The sequence below is a fragment of the Cygnus olor genome, chromosome 1 (assembly GCF_009769625.2).
Source record: "Cygnus olor isolate bCygOlo1 chromosome 1, bCygOlo1.pri.v2, whole genome shotgun sequence".
Classification (NCBI taxonomy): Eukaryota; Metazoa; Chordata; class Aves; order Anseriformes; family Anatidae; genus Cygnus; species Cygnus olor.
This window is the reverse complement of record NC_049169.1, coordinates 62,157,990-62,180,538: the sequence shown is the minus strand read 5'-3', so window position 1 is coordinate 62,180,538 and position 22,549 is coordinate 62,157,990. Positions and strand designations below refer to the sequence as shown.

Sequence of the window (22,549 nt, the reverse complement as noted above, 5' to 3'; positions counted from 1 at the left end):
GCCAGAGACATCTCGCAAGTGACTCTGCTAGATCATAAGTGAGTGAATAAAGAAATCACTGATAAAATCAGTGTGCTAGCACCACTTCCAATCAAGGGAAACGGAAAGATTTTACTTTTTTTTTAACTTCAGTAAGAGTCTCTTCGGGCTCACAATATATTAATATTCCTGACAGAGACACTGCTGAATGTTGCAAAATCTCCGACAAACAGTAAGTCTCTGCTGTCCACTCCACTGTTGAGACTCATAAAATAAGTTTATTCAGGGTCCCACAAGGACCTCCAAACCTTGGAGGGATTTGCAGAGATTCACTGAAATCACAGTCACAGTGTCTTTACTGGACACACTGGCAGGATGAGGGGTTTAATCAGCAGTTCTTTGAGACCCCATTTACTGTCTTATCATTCTTTACTATTATTTCATTATCAATATTTCTGCAGGCTTTGGCAGAAAAAAACTCTTTCAAACTAGGAAAAAAAAGCATACACCCACAAACATGAAAAGCGTGTAACTTTTTTCTTTTCTTTTCTTTTCTTTTCTTTTCTTTTCTTTTCTTTTCTTTTCTTTTCTTTTCTTTTCTTTTCTTCTCTTCTCTTCTCTTCTCTTCTCTTCTCTTCTCTTTTCTCTATTCTCTTCTCTTCTCTTCTCTTCTCTCTCTCTTCTCTCTCTTCTCTTCTCTTCTCTTCTCTTCTCTTCCTCTTCTCTCCCTCTTCCCTTCCCTTCCCTTCCCTTCCCTTCCCTTCCCTTCCCTTCCCTTCCCTTCCCCCTTCCCTTCCCTTCCCTTCTCCTCTTCTCTTCTCTTCTCTTCTCTTCTCTTCTCTTCTCTTCTCTTCTCTTCTCTTCTCTTCTCTTCTCTTCTCTTCTCTTCTCTTCTCTTCTCTTTCTCTTCTCTTCTCTTCTCTTCTCTTCTCTTCTCTTCCCTTCCCTTCCCTTCCCTTCCCTTCCCTTCTCTTCCCTTCTCTTCTCTTCTCCTCCTTTTCTTCTCTTTTCTTCTCTTTTCTTTCTATATGTATACATTTTAAATAAGAGATGTATTTCTGTTATGCATTAGCTCCAGGTATTCGGAACAAAGTATGAGCTGGTTTCACTCAGCCTTCTCAACTCTCACCTCTTTCCCTAGCTTTGCTGCTTCTCACCAAGAGACTTTGAGTAGCTCTCATAAGGTTTCTCTATTTAATAGTACAGGCATGATAGCTGATATGAGGATAACGAAGTGTTGTGCCTCCAGTTGAAACTGGGCTGCCGAGGGAAACCTTACCTGTAATGGCTCTGTTTCTTCAGAGAATATATTCTGGAATCTAATGATCTCCAATTCAATCTTAACAGAAAACAACTCTTTTACTGAGGGAACCTTTCCCGGGACTGTAAATATTTATAATTTTAGTCTGAATTCTGTTATGGATATTTTAACAAAGTGCTTGAAGAAGATAGTAGTAGTCAGATAAAACTTTCCTTGTTTGGGTTGACTGGTGTAAGGAACTTCAGTCAAATTCCAACAACAGTGGTACAGTGCAGAGAGGGAAAGGGAAATAACTTACTGAAATCTGTTGTTTTAATCTCCTTTTTCTATATAACCTCTGCAAGTGGAAATCAAAATAGGTCCACTCATGAAATATGTGTGACATAAGCTAGTCTCCTTTTTTTTTTTTTTTTTTTTTTTTCCTTTTGATGATACCAGTAATTCTTCTGGCCTCTTTATAGCCTACTATGCAGTTGAATCATGCTCAAAGTGATGACTAAATAAAACTGGTTATAGTGCATAAGTGCAGGCCTGAGCATGTGTGTCTGTGCAGTGGATACCACAGTCTAATTATACCTCAGTAGTCAGCCTGTTTGCTACTAACAATAAATCAAGCTCTAATGGTTTCCCAATTTTATCAAATTGTATCTCTGATCCTTATTTAAAATAAAATGTATATTGCAATAGAATGTAAATTGTGATAAAATGTGGGGCTTCTCCACCTGAGATACTTCAGTTGCATCTAAATTTTCAGCACATACTGAGGCCATACTACTGATGAAAATGACTGCTTTGTGTGGTCGCTGCTTTTGTGTGCCTCTAGGTGGAGATCCTATCCATTTAACTCAGCCCTCTGGAGAGAACAGTGGGATGCTCCGAAAGGGGTACGGTTCTCTTCACTCACTAGACAGCAAATTTAGGCAGTTGCTTTGAAAAAACTTGTTTAAGTTACAAATTAAATGAGGAAGGTAGATAAACCACATTAAAAAAAAAAAAAAAAAAGTAACTTTTTTTTCTTTTTTTCTGACAGTTGTCAGATACTTATTAATATCTAACTTGTTTTTGTTTTTGTTTTTGCTTTTTATGAACCATCCATGCCAGGTATTTGTTTCACTGTCTGTGTGTAGTGCATATTCTAGTCTATGTTATTCACATTTTGAGCTAGACCCTGCAGCACGTGATGAACACAAATATGGAGAACCTAGGAGAATGGGAGAGGAGGAGCTCACTATCATGAGATGCCAATTATCAGAAGAGCTATTGCACAGTTTCCACTGTGGGAGTTGGCTGATATGACATCTGGTACATCGATGTATTTCTTAGCTTTAGGCTTTTTGTTGTGTTTCAATTTTTACTTCCTTACTCAGTGATTAGAGATGAGTGGTGATATCTTAGTACAAGGACACCGCAGGGGGCAGTCTTGCTGAATGCTTTTATGTGGGGGATGAAGAAGTCAGGACTTTCAGATGCTTTATTCATGTTATACCACCTCTCAAATGATGGATAACATTTTCTGAGATCTATACAATTCACAGTTTCAGCTTTGCACTGCCTATATATAAATGTATGTTAAAGAGCTGTAGCTCTCTGCAGCTGCAGATACACTTTGAACACTGTCTTTAACCAGAGAACCCCAGTTCCCTAGTTAATTGGCAATGTTCACTGGGGGTGTGGACTAGGCTATGCATGGATATCGTACAGAGAGGGCTTAAAAATAACTTTTAGTCATGGATCATTGTTACACAACTCCATCTCTTCTTTTTGCACAGCCCAGCATTATGGGTTGTGAGATTCCTACAGGCCCTGTCCCATCCTCAGTTGATATGACATCTGGCAGTTTACTAGGGGCTTTTTCCTGCCTAACCAACCCCCTAAAGGAGTTCTGAAAATAATGTTAATAATGCTCCCAATAAATTTTCCCATTCCTTTTCTTCATCTCTTTTTTTATTCCTTACTTCACTTTGGACATGTACCTCGGAGAAGAAGTGACACCCATTTGGAAGGCACTGAGGTGTCAGCCTCATGTTCCAGGATACAGTACTTTCAACTGCTGTAAACATCTGGTGAAATGCCACAGAAACCAGACAATGTTGAGGACCTGAGGATAACAGCAGTAACCTCTTCCTTTCCCCTTAATAAGAGATTCATATTGTCTTTCTTACTCCAAAGACTTTGTGCTCTGATTTCCATGTTATAAATTTCTATTGATCTCAACAACTAGATTTCCAGCCCCCCACACCCCAGCTTACTTGGGAAAAAAAAAAAAAAAAAAAAATAAGTCATTTTTAGTTTTCTAAAGCTAAAGGGATCTGAACTATTTACTTGCCTGAAATGTAGCAAGTACTCAGTCTTTTCAATTGCCTTTCTGCAAATTCCCTCCAGTGTTTATACCTTTTCCAGGTTGAGGTGCAGAATATTGAAGGTGATACTCAGAGGGAATGAACTATTGTATTCTGTACCTCTTACTATATGGGCAACCATATCACGTGTGTACTTTGGTACAGTTCCACAGGAGCACAGAGAAAAGCCTTGCCATATCTTTGCCACGAGGCTTGGCTGTTTGCACACTTTGGGACCAAGGGTTATTTATATAAAATCCTAGCAAGAAGAAGGCGACACATGAGTGACGGCATTTCTTCTAGTCATAGAATCATAGAATATCCCAATTGGAAGGGACCCACAAGGACCATTGAGTCCAACTCCTGCCTCTACACATGAACACCCCAAAATCAGACCAAGTGTCTGAGAGTGTTGTCCAAACACTTCTGGAACTCTGGCAGTCTCAGTGCAATGGCTACTGCCCTGGGAAGCCTGTTCCAGTCAGTGCCCAATTACCCTCTCAGTGAAGAACCTTTTGCTAACATCCAGCCTGAACCTCCCTTGTCACGGCTCTATGGCATTAGTCCAGGAAGTAAAAATCCCTTTTTGTGAATCAGAAACTGTTAGATGAAAACATGACTATGAAGTTTATTTTTCAGGTTTGCACAGTGCATTAAGTTGCAGGATTTAAGTTGGAGTAATGTCAGCTGCCCAAAGACAGAACATAAATACTCTCGATTATCCAGGCCCTGAAAAATAAAGCCATACCTACAGCCAAAACTATACTTATAGAAAGATAATAGAGTAATTGTCCTAGTACCAGTGGGTGACTATCAACACAATAGTAATAGTAACAACACCACCAATTTAGTTGAAATACATAATTATCCAGACCTTTGAGGAAAACTGCTTCTTTTTGGTTGTTTCCTGAAACTAGAGAGATTGTATTTTTGTGTATGCTACCTATACTTTCCATTGTGTGATTTTGAATACAAACCAGTTGGGCCTATGACACTATATTCACCAGTTTTAGACTCTTGGAACAGCAGTGAGCAAGATGTGTTTAAGTGCTGTACAAATCTTCAGACCCTGACAACAGCACTGAGGCAGCAATGTTGATGCCAACACTGCCACCTACTCAAGCAAAATTCCCTGCTGCTTTTGGGGGAGTATTTTTATCTTTGCTTTATGCTATTTCTTGTTACTGGCACAGTGTTAGTTTGCTTTTGTTAATGCTCCATGACTCTGATTTACTTATTGTTTAAAGATATGCACAGAAACTGTTTATTTCACCCTTAGGTACTCTTTAGGATGAGATGGGGAAAAGTAGATCCAGGCAGTCCCACAAATTTTTTTTATTTTTTTTTTTGTGCTAGGATGTGTTGATTGAGGGGGAAAATAAGTGTGTGAAAATAAGAAGAATGGACCACACAGAGGCAGTAGTATTTTGCAAAGCTGTTTCTAGTTTTAGATGGATTGCAGAAGGTAACCCATGCAGTGAAGATATTAGTCTTCTGATATTTGGGGATTTTCTGAAATGTATTTTTTACCAATAACCCAGACAAGGTCTATCATTTCTCTTGAAGTCCGTAATAAATTCTGACAAACGTGCATAGTATATTTGTCATGGGCTTTGGGTTTTTGTTTCTCTCTTTTTTCACACTGTGGCTTTAAATGGTGCCAAGAATGAATTTAGAATCAAAACCAGTGCAGTTCAAAATCAAAATCGATTCAGGGAAATATACAAAACTTTCTTCTTGCTACAGCAAAAATCAAATCCATTTTGCATACATTTGGATTGGAGACAAACTGGATCAAAGGGGAATAATGGTTAGAAAATGTTTTATTTTTGTTTGAGAGTTGAATGCTGAAAAATGCTTAGAGTGACAATGTACATAGGTTGCTGGGTAATCCCATTTAAATCTTCAATATAATTTTCAGGTATAGATTATTTGCTTCCTCTTTCATGTCTTGACCTTTTTACACTTTCAGAGGATTGAAAGAAGCCATTAAATCCTTATGATATTTAACTTGGCAATATACATAACATAAAGGAAGGATTTATCTAACAAACTTTGACAGGCATAGCATATCAGTCAATTTTTTTCAGCGTAAACAATTCCATAGTCTGTTTTGTGACAGATGTTGATGGTTTGTTCTCAACGAAAAATTATAATGATTGCATCAAGATACATCTGCACTAAAGGGGATGGATCCTGTCAGGGCAAGTGGAAAACAGTTGAGTCGGCAGGATGTAATTGATAAGTACCTTCTGTCTGAAGTTCATGATCTGAAGGGTGATATCTAGACCTTACCACTTCCCCTTGCCCTCCCATTTTTGGGATGAATACCCCCAATGACATCATTTTTGTTCCTCACCCTCACCACAGTTCCTATTTCCAATGAAATGGTTTACAGAAACAAATTTATGCACCAGACCTTTGTTTTGCTGTTCCCAGTGACTGCTAGGGAGATAAATGAAGGACTGAGAAGCAGACCATGGCTGCCAGCATGCTCTGTGAAAGTATACTCCAGCCTGTGCCAGCCTAGGCTATGTTTTGAGTGAGGATGGGGATCCAGCTCAAACCACCTGTGCCCTGCTTCTGCCTGTCCTGGCAGGCACTCACAGTAAAAAAGACCTGGCATCACACCACACTAAAAGTGTACACTCTGTGAAACCCACCAAATCCCCCCATTCTGTCCCCAGCCCCAACCACAGAAAGGAAAGGAATGATTTTCAGCAGTGTGGAAAAGCTCTTAAGAGAAGAGAAACTACTGTACTGAAAATGTTTCCCAACCACTTATCAAATATCAAACAATTAATTTTTTTATATGTGGATTTCTCTGCCTTGGATATTTTCCATGCAATTATTATGGTGTTTACATTCCACAAAGTCATATATTATAATATATATTTCAGAAAATGAACTTGGTTGTTTTTCAGGTCACAAGAGAAGTTTCTTGCCTTTTCTGGCTATTCTCTGTTTAGCAAGAATGCACTTAGTATACAAGAATAAATTATGGTAGCCCACAGGAGTCAGTGCCCTATTGTGCAACTCATACAAATACCCATGGGCTTGCAGAAGAGAGCTCTGTTTGTTCAAGAACAAGATCTGGTACTTCTCATAATGGGAGGTCATATTACCTTAAAATGCCTCTGCCTGTAGGTCTGCCTGATGAGTAACATCTGTTCCCATAACAACTGCCTCTCCAGCAGGAGATACGTACTCCGTGGCATGACAAAAATAAAAATAGTCCACAGTCCTGTTCTGAGGGAGCAAGCAGCCCAGCCCTAGTAAGGAAGAGAAACCTCCTTACGGGTGTGATTCAGACCCTACTAGGGCCAGCAGAAAACAGTCTAGCAGATTCAGGGCATCTTGCATTAGGAGGTAAGAATATTCCTGTCTCTGCTCATATGTGTAGAATGGAAGTTCTATACAGAGTGATGAGAGATGTCAGTTGAAATCAAATGTTCTGTACGTTCTCATCAGCACACACAGGAAAATGTGGTTCACTTTACAATCATGTTGATATAAGAAAAGAAATATTTTACTGTGGTATGTGATGGCAGAATTTGCCTCTGTTTTTCCATACCTAGGAAAGCCATGGCAGTCAATTTAATTTGCAGTGCAGGACTATCAGTCTTCCTATGACAGCTTCATGCAAAAGGAAATAATTGGGAAAGGGATTCCTCTGTTTTACTTCCATTCAGAAGAATACAGTGAAATCCTATTCTTGACAAGTAAAACTAGGTTTTAGCTCTCATTGAGCTCCTTGCACCCCAGATAATAAAATCAGGGGAATTACCAATATTTCCATTGAAAATGGGTAAAAAATTCAGCTGAGAAGATTTAGGAATAAAGTTAGCTGGGAGGTAGTAATTTGATTTCACAAGTTTCAAGGTTTTAAAATGAATTTTAGTGCTCCAGTGGAATAAAAACAAAATTCTTAACATTTTGTCACAATGAGATTGTACAGAAACATCTGTCTTCTTATCATAAAGCATATTTTTTTCTGCTCAGATTCTCTCTCACCCTCTTCCCTTCTTTTTCCAGCTTCTCTTGCTCTCTCTCTCACTCTGTCACCAGAGGTAGATGCAGAACCCTGGATCACAAACTCTTTTCAGGTGAAATATTTTTGAAATCAATACATCTTTGTGGGTTATTTCATCTTTTCATCAAAAATGCATCCGGTCAAGAATGTTCATAAACAACCCTGCTTGGAAGAAGTCCCCAAAAATTGATAGCTTACATACCTGGCTGGATAGCCAGCTGCTCAACTGTGAGTCTGGGGCTGAAAAGGTGAATTGCTGAAATGACAGTCCTATAGATTAAAGATGTCTGGGATATTCTCATGTCTATTTTTTGCACCAAGAATAAATTCTGCTACATTCCCCTTGGCATATTCTTACCATACAAAACACATATTTAAATAAACATTTCTCCTCACAGCTTTTTGTTTTCTTGAAACCCATCCCAAGGATTTTAGGGATGTATCTGTGATTAACTAGTAGGAAAAAATGTCTGTCTAGCCTTATGTTCTTCTATTTATCATGTGCCCACCTCACCATGGAACTGGCAAACAAATCTCATCTGTTTTAAAAGCGAAAACAAATGCATAAGCCTTATCTTCTGCCAGTCATATCTCTTTAAGTAAAAATTGTGAGATTATGAAGTCCCCTCAACCAGAGAGCCTTCACCCTGGTGTAGCATCTTGACTTTTCCACAGAAACAGACTTGCTTATTTTTCTTAGAGTTCACAAGGGTTTTTGCTGTTGTGCTGACATTTCACATCATCTTTTTCCTTTCGCTTCTGAAAGAAATTATGCAGTTCTAAAATGACAATGAAAATGCCTTGCTCCAAGTGACATGGATTATATATTTCTGTGCATCAACAGGCTTGTCACAGAGAACAGAGAAGTATTTCCCTGAAGTATAAAGGAGCCAAACTAATATAACAATTTTTTTTTTTAGTCTTCATCAGATTGTATCCCCACTTCTAAAAGCTCAGTCTTAAAGAAGTGATGACTTATGGGTGGGTAAAAAAAAAAAAAAAAAAAGGAAAATACTCCAATTAGAAACAATCTAACTTCTCTGTCACATCCGGCCTTCATGCCTCAATAATCCCTTGAGCAGAAGTCATAAATAATGAGAGCTAAGAGACTGGCTGTACAATTCCAGTGCATTCTGTTGATTTCCAAGGGATGCACAAAAGGATAGTACATATCCTTAAGGCAAAAGCATGTGCTGTTTTGTTGGTCTTCTATCAAATATATGTTGCTAGTATTTTAATTAATGTTTATTGAGTACTGCCGATAGGTATACAGGGCACAAAAAGAGTTGCTGTGTATGAACAGAACAGATTTTATCTATTTTATCTGTTTCTTTCTTTACCCTTTCCTTGCTATCCATTTCATACCTTTTGTCATAGCTTTGTGTGATATAAATTAAAAATATTTTGATTTGAAAAATAAATAAATAAATAAATAAGGCAAGTACAATTGAGCAAGCGTCAAGAATTTTATCATGTTAAAAAAAAAAAAAAAACTGTTGCTAGGCACAAATGTCAAGAGGATGTACAAAACCACTGATTTCACTGAAAAGAAAAAAAAAAAGAGAGAGATAAAGAGAAAAAATAATTTGTAAACATCTAGCTAGACAGCCAGATTCACAGCTGAGGTGAGTCTACCAATTCTGTTGACTTTAATAGATCTGCCCCTTTTTTGTTTCTCGGAAGACTAATAACTTCAATTTGGCATAATGGTAAAATCTTTGCAAATGATGAAAAAAAAAAAAAAAGAGGTAACAGCAGTGCAAGAAAGTTAAGAGAGAGAGATTAAACAAACTTGCTCCATGAACCTTAAAAAAGCATACCCAGCAGGAACATGAAGGAAAGATGGAACCATAAGTCATTTTCTCATGATTCAACTCATGGTAAATCACACCTTCACCTTGGGTTATAAGAATGACATACTCCCAGGACTTCAGGACTTTATTTTATTTATTTATTTATTTATTTTTACTTGGAGGTCGCTTGAAATGAGCACACTGAATTTTTATATTTGTACGGAAGGAATCAATATGCAGATCTTGTTACAAAATTTTCAAGTCATTCCTAGTTTTATAACTGGACAAAGAGAAAAATGGATGGGACAACTTAAAAATCTAGATATGGATTCAAATACAGTGATTTTGTCACACAGCTACAGAAATCCTTTTTTCTATGTTATTCGAAAGGTTATATTATATGTTGCAATGTGTTTTCATTAGCACGAGAAGAATGATTCTTCTGCACTCAATCTTCTACCTTTAAATTCTTTCCAAGTAGTTTTTTCTGGAATCCATTTCCTAAAGGTAAAGGGACTGACTTCATAATGGTATATGTTTTCTTTTCTTTCCTCTGCAGGCCTAAGTGATAATTGAGTATCTTGTTAGCAGCACAGAAATGAATAACTCAACGTACATAAACTCTTCCACTGAAAATGTGATGGCTCTGGAGAGCCCCTATAAAACTGTTGAGGTGGTCTTCATTGTCCTGGTAGCAGGGTCTCTCAGTTTAGTCACCATAATTGGGAACATCCTGGTCATGGTGTCAATCAAAGTCAACAGGCACCTGCAGACTGTCAACAACTATTTCCTGTTCAGCTTGGCCTGCGCAGACTTGATCATTGGCATCTTTTCCATGAACCTGTATACACTCTACACTGTGATAGGCTACTGGCCCTTAGGGCCTGTGGTGTGTGACCTCTGGCTGGCTCTTGACTATGTGGTCAGCAATGCCTCTGTAATGAACCTCCTTATTATCAGTTTTGACAGATACTTTTGTGTCACCAAGCCCCTGACATACCCTGTAAAGCGGACCACTAAGATGGCAGGCATGATGATTGCAGCTGCATGGGTGCTGTCCTTCATCCTGTGGGCCCCTGCAATTCTCTTCTGGCAGTTCATAGTAGGAGGAAGGACTGTCCCTGACAAGGATTGCTACATCCAGTTTTTTTCCAACCCTGCTGTCACTTTTGGCACTGCCATTGCAGCTTTCTATTTACCTGTTATCATCATGACTGTTCTTTATTGGCAAATCTCTCGAGCCAGCAAGAGTCGGATAAAGAAAGGGAAAAAAGAAGCTGCCCAAAACCAGGATCCAGTTTCCCCCAGCCTTGTTCAAAGTAAAATAGTGAAACCAAACAATAATAACATCCCAACCAGTGGGGATGGATTGGAGCACAACAAAATTCAGAATGGAAAAACCACTGGAGAAACTGCGATGGAGAACTGTGTTCAAGGGGAGGAGAAGGACAGCTCCAATGACTCCACCTCAGTCAGTGTGGTTGCTTCCAACATGAAAGAGGATGAATCTGCCAAAGATGCCAGCCAGACTTCTGCCTCCCAAGACCATCTCAAAGTGGAGAACTCCAAGCTGACATGCATCAGGATAGTCACGAAGTCTCAAAAGGGTGACAGTTGTGCTCCCACAAACACCACTGTGGAGATAGTAGGCACCAATGGAGAGGAAAAACAGAATAGTGTAGCCCGGAAAATCGTCAAGATGACAAAGCAGCCTGCCAAAAAGAAACCACCTCCTTCTAGAGAGAAAAAAGTAACAAGGACCATTCTGGCCATCCTGCTGGCCTTCATCATCACCTGGACCCCATACAACGTGATGGTGCTCATCAACAGTTTCTGCACATCCTGCATCCCTGGTACTGTATGGACCATAGGTTACTGGCTCTGTTATATCAACAGCACCATCAACCCTGCTTGTTATGCGCTCTGCAATGCTACTTTCAAGAAGACGTTTAAGCACCTTCTTATGTGCCATTACAAGAATATAGGAGCTACAAGGTAAAAATAATAATACAAATAATAAAAATAATAACAGAAAAGGTGAAGAATTTCTAAATTAAATAATAAAACAAACAAATAAACAACAATGCCATAGCACTTTATGCTCTACTATGGAATGTGCAATCCAGGATGTTAGTGGAAATATTGAGATGGGGCATCTGCTCCACTCCTGAGAGCTACACTTAAAACATTTTTTTCTTTTTTTTTAAATTACTAACAATAAATCTTGAGGACATGATGATGTTTTGAGGAGTTATTCAAGTATATGATCAGGAGACAGTTACTTTCTGAGAGTATTTTGCAGAAGGGCTTTAGAATCTATGTGTTTTTTTGTTTTGTTATTTTTTTTGTCATTGTGTGTAAAATATCTATTTTTTTCTGTGTGTTTAAGAGGTCTTCATATAAGGAAAAGAAATGAGGTAACTTTTAAAATAACTATGTGGAAGAAGCATATAGGCTTGGAAGGACTTTACATAATCCAAATCATAACAAAAAGTTTCCAAAGCTCAAGGTTGTCTAAAGTTTTTGTCTATGTTATCTGAGAACCTTAATGTTCTGTAAATCATGCTGAAAGATATTTTGTTGTTTATGATGCTCCCATTTCCAAAACTGCATCATTTCTGAAAGCATAATTCTGCTCAACATGTAACCATTGCCTAACATCTGTATCAAAGTCCGCTACTTGCCCCCTTCTAGGGGATTTTGTCCCATGATCTCTCCACCAAGTAAAAATAAAAGTGAAAAAAGACATCCTTTCCAGATTGCTAAATCCCAGAATTGTTTCAGCACCCATGTAAACCAAAGCTTCTGAGACTATTTTGTTCACTTTGTTTGTCATATGAAATCTACCCATGGATTTGTCTTTCACTTCCATTTACCTTCCCCTCCCTTTTGTACTTTCTTTAAGATGCAAAGACTGAATATCAAAAGAAGTTGTAAATTTAAAGGTCTCATCAAGTCAGCCACGATGGTGGCCAAATGAAGGGCCTCAGCTGAAGCATAGAAACAAGCTTATTACTAGGAAAACAGAGATTACATCCTTTAAAGTTGGATGTACAGATGAAGATGTATGTTTAGGTGCTACAGAATGAATAGTCAATATTAGATGACTATGCTCTTGACCAGCCAAAAGGTGATTCTCATTCACTTACTGATGAAAAAATGAGATTAACTGATGTGCCCACTTAGATCATGCTCTGCCTAAGACCTTAGTGTGAAACCAGGGTCCTACCTAGATGTATGCTGGACAAGATGTTTACTTTGTGGAAAAGATATTAGCTACTTTGCCTTTTGTACCAGCTAGGAGCAATATTTTCCCCGTATGCCAAGGGATAATACTAATAAAAAGGCAGAGAAGAAAACAGAAATTACTAAAAAACAGGTACTGAAATAGTCTGGAAGAGAGGCTGTTAAGGGCCATGTTCAAATATTATCTGATACTCTGTACCAGCTCAAATCCAGATTCTTTCTGCCTGGCAAAGAATTTTTTATTTCAATATTTGACATTTATTGTAGCACAACTGAGCACTGTGTAGATAGGTCAAAGTATATCAGATTACTGAAAACAGATATTGTCTGTGAGTGTTGCATATTCCAGTTACCTCCTTCTTTGTAACTCTCACTTCCAGGCACTAGTGAAGTTACACCTACAAGTTCTGTTATCCAAAAAGTAGCTTGCTGCACAGACAGTCTTCTGAGAGACTGTATTCTGGAGTGAAAGCCACCAACCAACTGAGACACTAAAGCATTTTATTATTTCATGTTAACACATAAGAGTCTTCCAAAATACACTTTAGAATAGAAGCATTCAAGATTGTGGGAAAATCAATCCTGCAGGCTGAAGTTTTACATTTGACAAGCTTATTGGAAGAGAGTGTTGAAGCACTTTGGCAATCTGACAACTTTCATGTTTCAAAGTACAAGTTCCTGGCAGAAATGGAAAATGAAGCAGATTAAACTGCAGTAAATTAAGGCCACATTAAATTTAGGATCAATACATCTTACTATGCATTCATTGATTTTATACATCTAGTGACTTCATCCTAATGCATCTAAGTGTCTCCATGCAGCCAAGGATCTAAATTTGCAACCCTCACTCACATTGAGCCACATTTGCTATCATAAACTTCATCTTACTGCTTGTAAGGAAAAATTACTCAGTGGTAAGGTTTGCAAAATTGAGTGCAACTTGTCTTTCAAAACTACATCCACTAGGCTTACCTTGACAGGTCAAGAGAAAGTTACATGATCATTTCTACATCATTCATTCTCTTAGAGAGTTAAAAATCCAGGTTAGGGGGCAAAAAATATTAAAAAAAAAAAAAAATCTGTTCATTTTCTAAATCTTATTTCTTTAGAAATTTTCATAAAAGAAACTCACCTGTTCCTTTCAAAATGTAATGAAGACATTAATAGCACAGACATAAAATGGGAAAAAATGTTTTGATTATTATTTCACCTTTTAGCTTCCATTTTCCAGCAGGTGTGCAAATGCTTTATTCTCTCCATTGAAGTTTTCACTTTTTTATAAATGATGAATTTTTCCAACAGCTGAGGACTCTTCTACAGGTTAAGTGTAAACTAAATGTGATGTGATGACACTCAACACACCATGCAGAGAAAGATTTATTTTGGGGCCAGCATTCATGAAACAAAGAGTGACAGACCAGTGTGAAGTTTTCTGGAACTTTTCCTTAGAATCACCCCCACTTTTGATACTTTTGATCCTTTTGAAAAGGCAAAATTCTTTTTTGTGTGTGTGTTATTGCATATTTAAATGTTTGCAAGAGACATAATCCTGTGTGTTTCCACCTTGTTCTATGGTACATCAACATTTGCAGCTGATTAAAAATGTAAAAATACATGAAATAATGTACCTACACATGTACAGACAGGCATGCAAAGACACACCAACATGTTTTATATACATGGAGAATAATCATCTAACATTCAAGATGTTGCATGTTATTATTGTGTCTACGTTATGCTTGATGGCAGCAGGTGGGATTTGCAGAGCCAGCTCTTACTAATGACACTCTGTGTCTTGTCCTGAAGGTAGAGAGGATGGCAGAGCCTGCCCTGAGACACTGGGAACTTCTCAGGTCTGTGGCTGGTCATGGCTCAGTAAGATAAAACACAGGGTAATCTTTCAGGACCACATAAGAATTTGTCCTTTTGAACATCTCTCGAGCTCTCATCTCTTTGCTTTGTGTCCCAAACCACGTTCACTAGGTTTCACTTCCCTTCTGAAAGATAGTTCTGCAAGATGTAGATGTCGGTCTCGAAGAGCAGCGCTCCCTGGGTACCTCTTCTGGCTTCCCTGGCTGTTACCTGCGCTCCGTCCACCCCATGGCCCCTAGAGGCCCCGCTGCTGGTGCTGCCATGTCTTCACCCCGGGCTTGGCCAGAGGATCCCGTCAGCATATCTACACCGTATGCTGCACTGGCCACTTTGGTTTCACATAAAAATTAAGAAAACTGTGAGGATGAATCATGAAAAAAAACAAAACAAAACAAAACAAAGCAAAACACAACAAAACAAAAAACTACAAAAATAACAACAAAAACCAACAACAAATACTGCAGCAAACACTTGTCACCCCCTCCTTATCGTCCTCTTAATCTTTTCCATAAGCAACTAAAACCAAAAAGGCCCAATCCTTCACAGTATCCCTGCTGCAGCAGGGTTTGTCCCATTGGCAGCCCATCAGGGCTGAACCATTCTGTCATGGGCCATCCCTTCTTTCACTCTCCAGGGAGAGGACAACAGGCTGGGGATGTGTCAGTCCAACCGGCACCTTCTCTGAGTTTTAAGGACATCTGTGGTTAAAAATAAAAAGGAAAAAAAAAAAAAAAAAAAAAAAAGGAGAAGAAAAAGAAGAACAAAAAGGGAGAGAGAGAAAGAAGAAGCTGAAGCAATATTGAGAAATCTCTTTTCCAATGAGTACAAAACCTGAGGAAAATTTGTCAGCTGTTTTGTTTGGATTTTTCATTTGAAAGAAATCTTGAGGATTCATTTGGAGACAGCAGTGTTTGAACATTGCCTGATGAAAAATAGTCCAAAGCCAACAAACGCATTTATATAGGTCAGATTTCTTTCTTATAGGTCTTTCTTTCTTTCTGGTTTGACTCACAAATTCTTGTGGGTGCAGGAGTTTTCAAATGGACCCCAGAGATCAGTTGTTTGTTATCCACAAAGTGCAATGGGAACAAAAGCAACAGCTAAATCTATCAGACCCTCTGTTTTATATCTTTCTGGTGGAAGAAAACATATTGACAAGAGGAGGCCTCTTGTGGTTGGGGTGAGAACAGCCCACCCACTGGTGAGAAGACTTCTGGTTGTCCCAGCTGCTCCTGACCATCACAAATCGGACAGAGGCAGAAGGGGATGGACCCTTTTTTGTTTTGTTTTGTTTTATCTCCTGATGGATTTGAACATGTCCCTTGCCTGTGCTGCAGTAAGGCTTGCTAGTAAACTCACTTCCATAGATTTTTATTTTTATTTTTTTAATTTTGATCCCTGCTCTGCATTCCTGTTGATGTGGCAGCTGCCTGGGTAGAGAGCACCTGGTTTCTGCAATGTCACTGAAGTGGCACACTTTGAGTTTTTCTTCTCAGATAACAGCACCTCACCTGGCCACTCCTGTTACCCAAAACCATTTCTCGTACTGGCCTTGCAGGACCAAGTCGCTCAAGCATCCTCACAGCCACATTATGATGCAAGGCTGGCATTATGCAGTTGGTGGGAGGCAGGAAACATGCTGCTAAGATTTGTTTTCCTTCCCTGACCTTACAAAAATTCCTAAAGATATTTATTTTTTTGAAAAATCAGGATGCTTCCTGTGCAAAGCCAAACTCTTGTGAAAGAAACAGCAGGAAAAAAAAGCTCTTCGTCTCCGGGTCGGGGAGTGGGGGAGAGGTTGTTGACAGGTAGTAGGTCTAGAGTCTAGTAGCCTTCGATATTTTTAAATCTCTCCTCCTGGATGGCTCTGTACTCACAGTTGACAGCAAGGTAAAGAGTAGAAACTGATCAGCTAAAAAGATGCAAGCCTTTTTTCCCCTCTGGATCTACAGATCTTTTATACAACTTGTCTAGAAACACTTGCTAATGAAAGTATATATTTCTATACAATATTCCATTTATCTTTCCTGTATATCATAAAAGACTTCTAAGAAATCTTTTTTTTTTTTTAATTTATAGAAAATCTTTCCCTGAGAGAAGCTGATAGATGGTCCTTAATTTGCAGTGGCTTCTTTTTTCATTGCTCTGCCTCTTTCCTCTTTTGACACAGTCTTGAAAAAAAAGCTTTCTTTCTCCCTCTCTTTACTATTTGTCACCTGTGTTTTAGCTACAGGTGTGCAGTTTCTCTTACTTTTAAGACACTGTGAATGCTGGTATTCAAATTCTTTAATCCCAACAAAAATACTGCCTTCTCCAGGATGCAAATCTCTCTCCACCAAAGTCCAACATACTGTGTGGAGTGAGAAGTTTCATAAATTTTTTCTGCATGGGATTTGATTTGGAAAGAAGAAAATTCCTCACATGAAACAAAGCCAAATCAATTCTCTTCCTTCCCAGTTTTATTATGTACGTATGAGAAACAACAGTGGATGATAGCAAAGACTGAATATTCTCATAGTGGAATATCAAGAAGCAACATGCATGGATTTATCTTATGCCTAGTACAATGGTAAGGCAATCTTCCCTTCCTTTGAATCCCTTTTTATTCCCAAGCTCACTAGCAGAGTGTTCACTCAGAAACCATGCCTAAGAAAGTAATTATAGCAAGACTGAGTTGGACATCAATCATTTACCACAAGCGATGCAATTATTGCTCCTTTACTTTTGCTTCCTTCCTTTGCTATGGCCCCTTTTTCTACATCACGGAACTAGTGGGTTACACATGCATATCAGTCCTCCTGGGTTTCATATTTCAGGATACTGGGTAGATTTGTTAGACATATTTCATTCCAGTATCAACTGAATAAAGAAAAAAAAAAAAGTGTCTTTTCCCCTTCCAAAGCTCTGTTTAACCTCAAAAATGCAATTGGGTGGGATGAAATTGGATGGGATGCAATTTCATCTTTTTCCTATTTTTACAGAGAGTTATTTTATAGGTTTTTTTGTTTGGTTGTTTTTTGTTGTTTTGGGGGGATAGACAGGGGGTTTGGTTTGGTTTGGTTTCTTTGGACAGTACTTGCAAAGAAGCACATAGAAACTCTTTTCTTTTAGATGCCCCAAAGTGCTCTTACTTTCTGAGAGAACCAGCTCTGGGTGGTGTATGAGGCAGTAAGGTCATGATGTGTGTTACAGTGGACTTGGGAAGGAAGGATTTCACTGAGGTTTTAGCCTTTGGACAGGTTCACCTGGCAGCTTAAAAGAAAGTGCAGGGGCACAAGTTTGGCATGCCCTAATTTTGTAAAAGTATAGATGGGTCATGGTTGGATTGGTTTTTTTTCCACCCCTCCTGGCTCATGTAGGCCGCAGGAGTAGGGAAGGAATTTCTGCCACCATTGGCTCTGTCGTTACACCTCCACCCTAAACACAGCCCTTCTCTGAAGCACAGCATTGTAGTAGTGGTAGTAACAATAAAAACAATACTGGAGAGAGTGCCATGGTTTCCAATAAACAGACCTCCTTATACATTGTCCCTTAATTTTGGTGGCACTTTACAGAGGTGGTTGGAAAGTTAGAGACTAGTAGTTTGTAAATACCTTTAGAAAGTGTGTTTTAACATGACCAACAGCATATCTTGTCTACGTACAGAAATAATACAGTATGTGTACTACTATTCAGATTAGGTTATAATGTAAATATATCTACAATGAATGTCCAATTATTCTTCAAACTCTATGTATGAGGAAGAACCTCATCTCTTCTTGAGATTTTTTTTTAACTTAAGGGTATGGCAAACCTGTCATTCATTTATATATATATTAAAAATAAAAATAAAAATAAAAAGTTAAAAAAACTGCATTCTTTTCCTCAAAACTGAAAAATACGGCAAAGGAGAAGGGAATGCATTGCATGTATATGATACCCAAAGTCATATGGTTAGACTGGGAACCGATGCTCTTACAAGTTGGGGACTGGTCAAATTCTTGATGCTGTACATTTGATCTCATATAAATAAGATAAGCACAAGTTTATGGTTGGCCGTGTAAAGCTGACCAATTTGACTATATATATATATACATTATATATTTATATGCTGTATAGATATATACATATTATATACAACATTCACACAATGAAAGCAAAGTTTGATAAAGTCATATTAACTGGGAAATTGGATGTAATGTGCTCCATTTGGAGGAAAAATATATGTTTTATTCAGCAACATTCAACCATGTTATACAGGATGAAGGAAGAAGGTGCTTCACCAAAACAACTCATGAAGGACAGAGGTTTGAAATATCTTGAAGACACAACTAAAATTACATGCAATATCTATGTATGTACTTCTGCTGAGTTGTATTCCTAGTTAAGTATTACATTAAACAACAAGTTATAACAATAATAAAAATGTTTTTGTATGTGGAATCCCTGTTTTGTTTTGTTTTGTTTTCTTTTTACTGAGTGAAATACCCTGTGAAATGCAAAATAGCATAACAAATGAAGAAAAATAGTTTCCCTACAGTAGCCACAGCAGTGAGTGACTGTAGTAATTAAGAGAATAATTCTAACTTTCTTTTCCATTGGCCTTCTTGGCAAGTGTGAAATTCATGAGATGTCTAGAGAACTATTTAACTTGTCCTTGTCTTGTCCACATCTCTCTTCCCCATACAGTTCACCTCTTCTGGTGACTCTGCTTCCCACAGAAGACTTTTACGTTTAACTGCAAGATCGCCTCAGTAATCTGATGAGGATCTCTGAGAAAACATTCCTCCATATATTTCTGCCATCTAACAGTATTGAAAGAGAATAGGTATGACTCTTTTGTACCCATCCTGTGAAATCAAAATGAAGGAAGTTTGTAGTGAATTTTGGGGGAAGATGGCACCACCAGCACCCAAATATATTTTGATCTACTGCTGCTTTATGAATACAAACCTAGCTGCATGGCAAACCTAGAAAGTATCTGGGAGTAGGATAAAGCACACAGGCTGCATATTTTTAGCTCCTCGGGGTCTCAGAACACTCTCTCACCCCCAACATGGGACCAGACAGGGCTCAGATGCAGAAGAAAAAGCCAGTGGTAATGACTGGAGACCATTCCTGCCTGGGTAAATTGGGCTTTTGGTGGACAGTTTGTCTGGTAATTTGACGAGTGATTTGAGTGTCATCAAGAGAGGGTCTCTCGGGCATAGTGGGTACATCACCTCTGTAAGGATACTTCATACATTGGTAGCTGCTGCAGGTGGGATATTAATCCATCAACTCCAGAGTGGAAAGAATTAATTTTAATAAGATATTCCATTCTCCTTTTAAATATATCCTTTTTTAATATTTAATATTCTTACTGTTTCTATCTTCTGAAGACCTTACACCCATCTTTGCCCTCTGTCTGAGACTTCCCACCACTGCTCTTTCCTCTGTTGTTCCTTTAGTCCAAGCTCATGTTCAGCCGTTTCACCATCATGCTGTCCATAATCTTTCTACAACAAAAGACAGAAAAGCCCATCTTTGTTTTTCTTAAAATAATCAGCTAAATTTATGTTTGAATATATTCATTCACTTTTTTTTGTATTTAAATCTCTTGCACTCCGCAAACCATATACTCTACTGATAGTGTTGCAAGGTGGGAAAACACTATTACAGGTCTTTCACACATAGATCCCAATGGTCAGAAAACACTTGTCAAGTTCAAACTAGAAACACAAATAATTATTTGAACTCTTTTTCCAAGCCACCATCTATTTAATTCTGAATCATCTCTTCTGTTCAACTCCATTTCTTCTATTCAATTCCGTCTCTTACCCAGCAGATTACTGGTTTCAGTTCCTGTTTTGCTAACCAGCATATCACAGAACCATATGCATGACTTGAATTGTCAGTATACCACTCTGGTCCAAATAATTCTTTCACACACACATTATACCATCCTATAATTGCCAACATATGGCTTCAGGGGGCCTCAAGATGCTGATGGTGAGAGCTGTAACAGATGGAAGAGGTTTCTGTAAATATGAGGGTTAACTTCCAAATGGGTAGAGTTGCCAATCCTATTTGAAATGCAGAATGACAGGCCAAGACTTAAATCCCTTCTTTATATGTTTTGGAGGGCAGTATCCAACCCCACCTTTTTTCCAGAATGTACTTTTTTTTTTCTTTCTTTTTTTTTTTTTTTTATTTGTACATAGGCTTTAAATTCACCTAAAATTACATAAAGTCTACAATAAGAGTACATACAAATCCAGAGCACTGAAGCTGTTGTTTGTCTTCCCAGAGAAGGTTCAGATGCACTAACCACAGATATTTTGAAAACTCATCACACACAAGGAAAAGGGGATACAGTTGGTGCCAAACTGCTCATCTCCCTGACTAAGTCACTCGCTCAGGTTCATTGTTTCACTGCTGGGATGTGAACAAGGTTACCTTTTTCTTTAAAAATGTAGACTCACACTCAATCACAATAAATATCACCGTCTGAACCTCTCTATATAGCCAGTAATTATGGTTAATAATGTAATATCTAGTGGCTTCATCCTCCCCCCTCTGGAGAGAGAACTTCAGATGACGTTCCCCAGACCAGTAGTGTTTTTATTCAGTGTTTTTCTCTGAGGCCTTTTATTAGCAGAAAAGATTGTGAAGTATAACTGTTTTCTGTTCACTGTGTTCTGGAAACACCCTGAGAAAATCAATACAGAGAAATGCTACTATTTTGTAAATCCATTAACTCTGTTTATGGCCTTTTGCCAGCCATTGTATGCACTGTCTAGACATGGGAACCTACTTAGCTGTGCCAGGATATGGACTTTGCCGCCTTCTCCTCGATGGAGCTTGCCAACTTCATTTCTACCAACACACAGAACCAGGGGGAATAATAAAAGCAGCAAGAAAGATATCAAAGAAAGAGAGCAAAAAGAGTAGTCCTTTCCTTCTGTCCTTAATCATAGCTCTCTTCCTTCTTTCCTCTTCCCTCCTTTGTTTCTTCCTTCTTTCTTTCCACCCTCCCCCCCCCCCCCCCCCCCCCCCCCTTCCTTTTTTTCCTTTCTCTGAAGTGTCTCAGCTAACTCTGTGGGTTTCACTCTCTCATTAACAGCTTGCTAAAGGTGCTGAATAAATCACTATGAAAGCAAAGCCTTTGGCTTAAAAATGTGAAGCAATGTGGGAGGGAAGGAGGCAAGGAAGAATGCCTCGAAAAGCTCTTGAGTTAATTCATTGCAGTTTAGAGACCAAAGGCTTTCCTTGCCTCCCACCATAATCACTACTATGATTTCACCTGCTGTTGAAAAATGCTCTGGAGCAGGGCCGAGCAGGGGTGATTGAATGCATACAGCACAGCAGCAATATTCATAAATGGAAGTGTTATTGGTGGTAGCTGCACCAAATCATTTTCTGTGAGTACGGGAATAATAGATCTGTAGCCTCATAAAATTCTTCTTGATAAAACTCCAACCTAAAAAAAAAAAAAAAAAAAAGAATAGGGAGCAAGGTCAAAGCAGTTAAATCCCTCCAACACAGAAGACATAGCTCACCTCCCTTTGCAAATGTGAAGACCTCTGATAGGTCCAGAGGAATGCCAGCAGCACCATGGCACAAGATCTTCTTTCTGTGAAAGCCACATTCTTGGGCACAAATTAAGATACTCCTTGGTCTTTCGGCCAACCTGCCTTTTGGGGTAACATGGGCTAAGCTACTAGACTTCAGCTCTCCTGCCAGGAGCCAATGGGTAAGGATGAGAACAAAATTCAGTGGATGCAGGTTTAGTTATTAGAATAGTAGTTGTGATATTTCAAATATGGATATCAAATCACAGATTTTGTTATGTTTCCTTCCTAAAGCAGGAAAAGGTAAAGAAACCAAAAGTTTCCAATGGTTTTAGTTGGTATATTTTCTGTGACACATTTAGAAAAAAAATTCAGTTGTACACAAGGGTGGGCAAATGTCTTCTGTGTGGTGGATCCCATATCACGCTAAGAAGCCTGGACTGAGACAATTACAAAATAAAGGGGTTGGTTTTAGCGAAACTTTTTCCACTATA

General features: G+C 38.5%; 1 protein-coding gene across 3 annotated transcripts in view; it reads left to right on the top strand.

Annotated features, from left to right (window-relative positions):
• The window catches only part of CHRM2 (cholinergic receptor muscarinic 2), a 103,867-nt gene extending 88,937 nt beyond the window's left edge, over positions 1–14,930 (top strand). For 2 of the 3 annotated variants that reach the window (XM_040561366.1, XM_040561372.1), the window contains 3 exons: positions 7,615–7,685; positions 9,965–11,400; positions 14,635–14,930. In XM_040561366.1, coding sequence (XP_040417300.1) covers positions 10,004–11,400; positions 14,635–14,659 — 1,422 coding nt within the window. In that variant the 5' untranslated portion in view covers positions 7,615–7,685; positions 9,965–10,003 and the 3' untranslated portion in view covers positions 14,660–14,930. Of the gene's footprint in view, positions 1–7,614; positions 7,686–9,964; positions 13,572–14,634 lie in introns of those variants that run through there. The other variant, XM_040561378.1, reaches the window with a different exon arrangement.
• Positions 14,931–22,549: the final 7,619 nt, after the last annotated feature.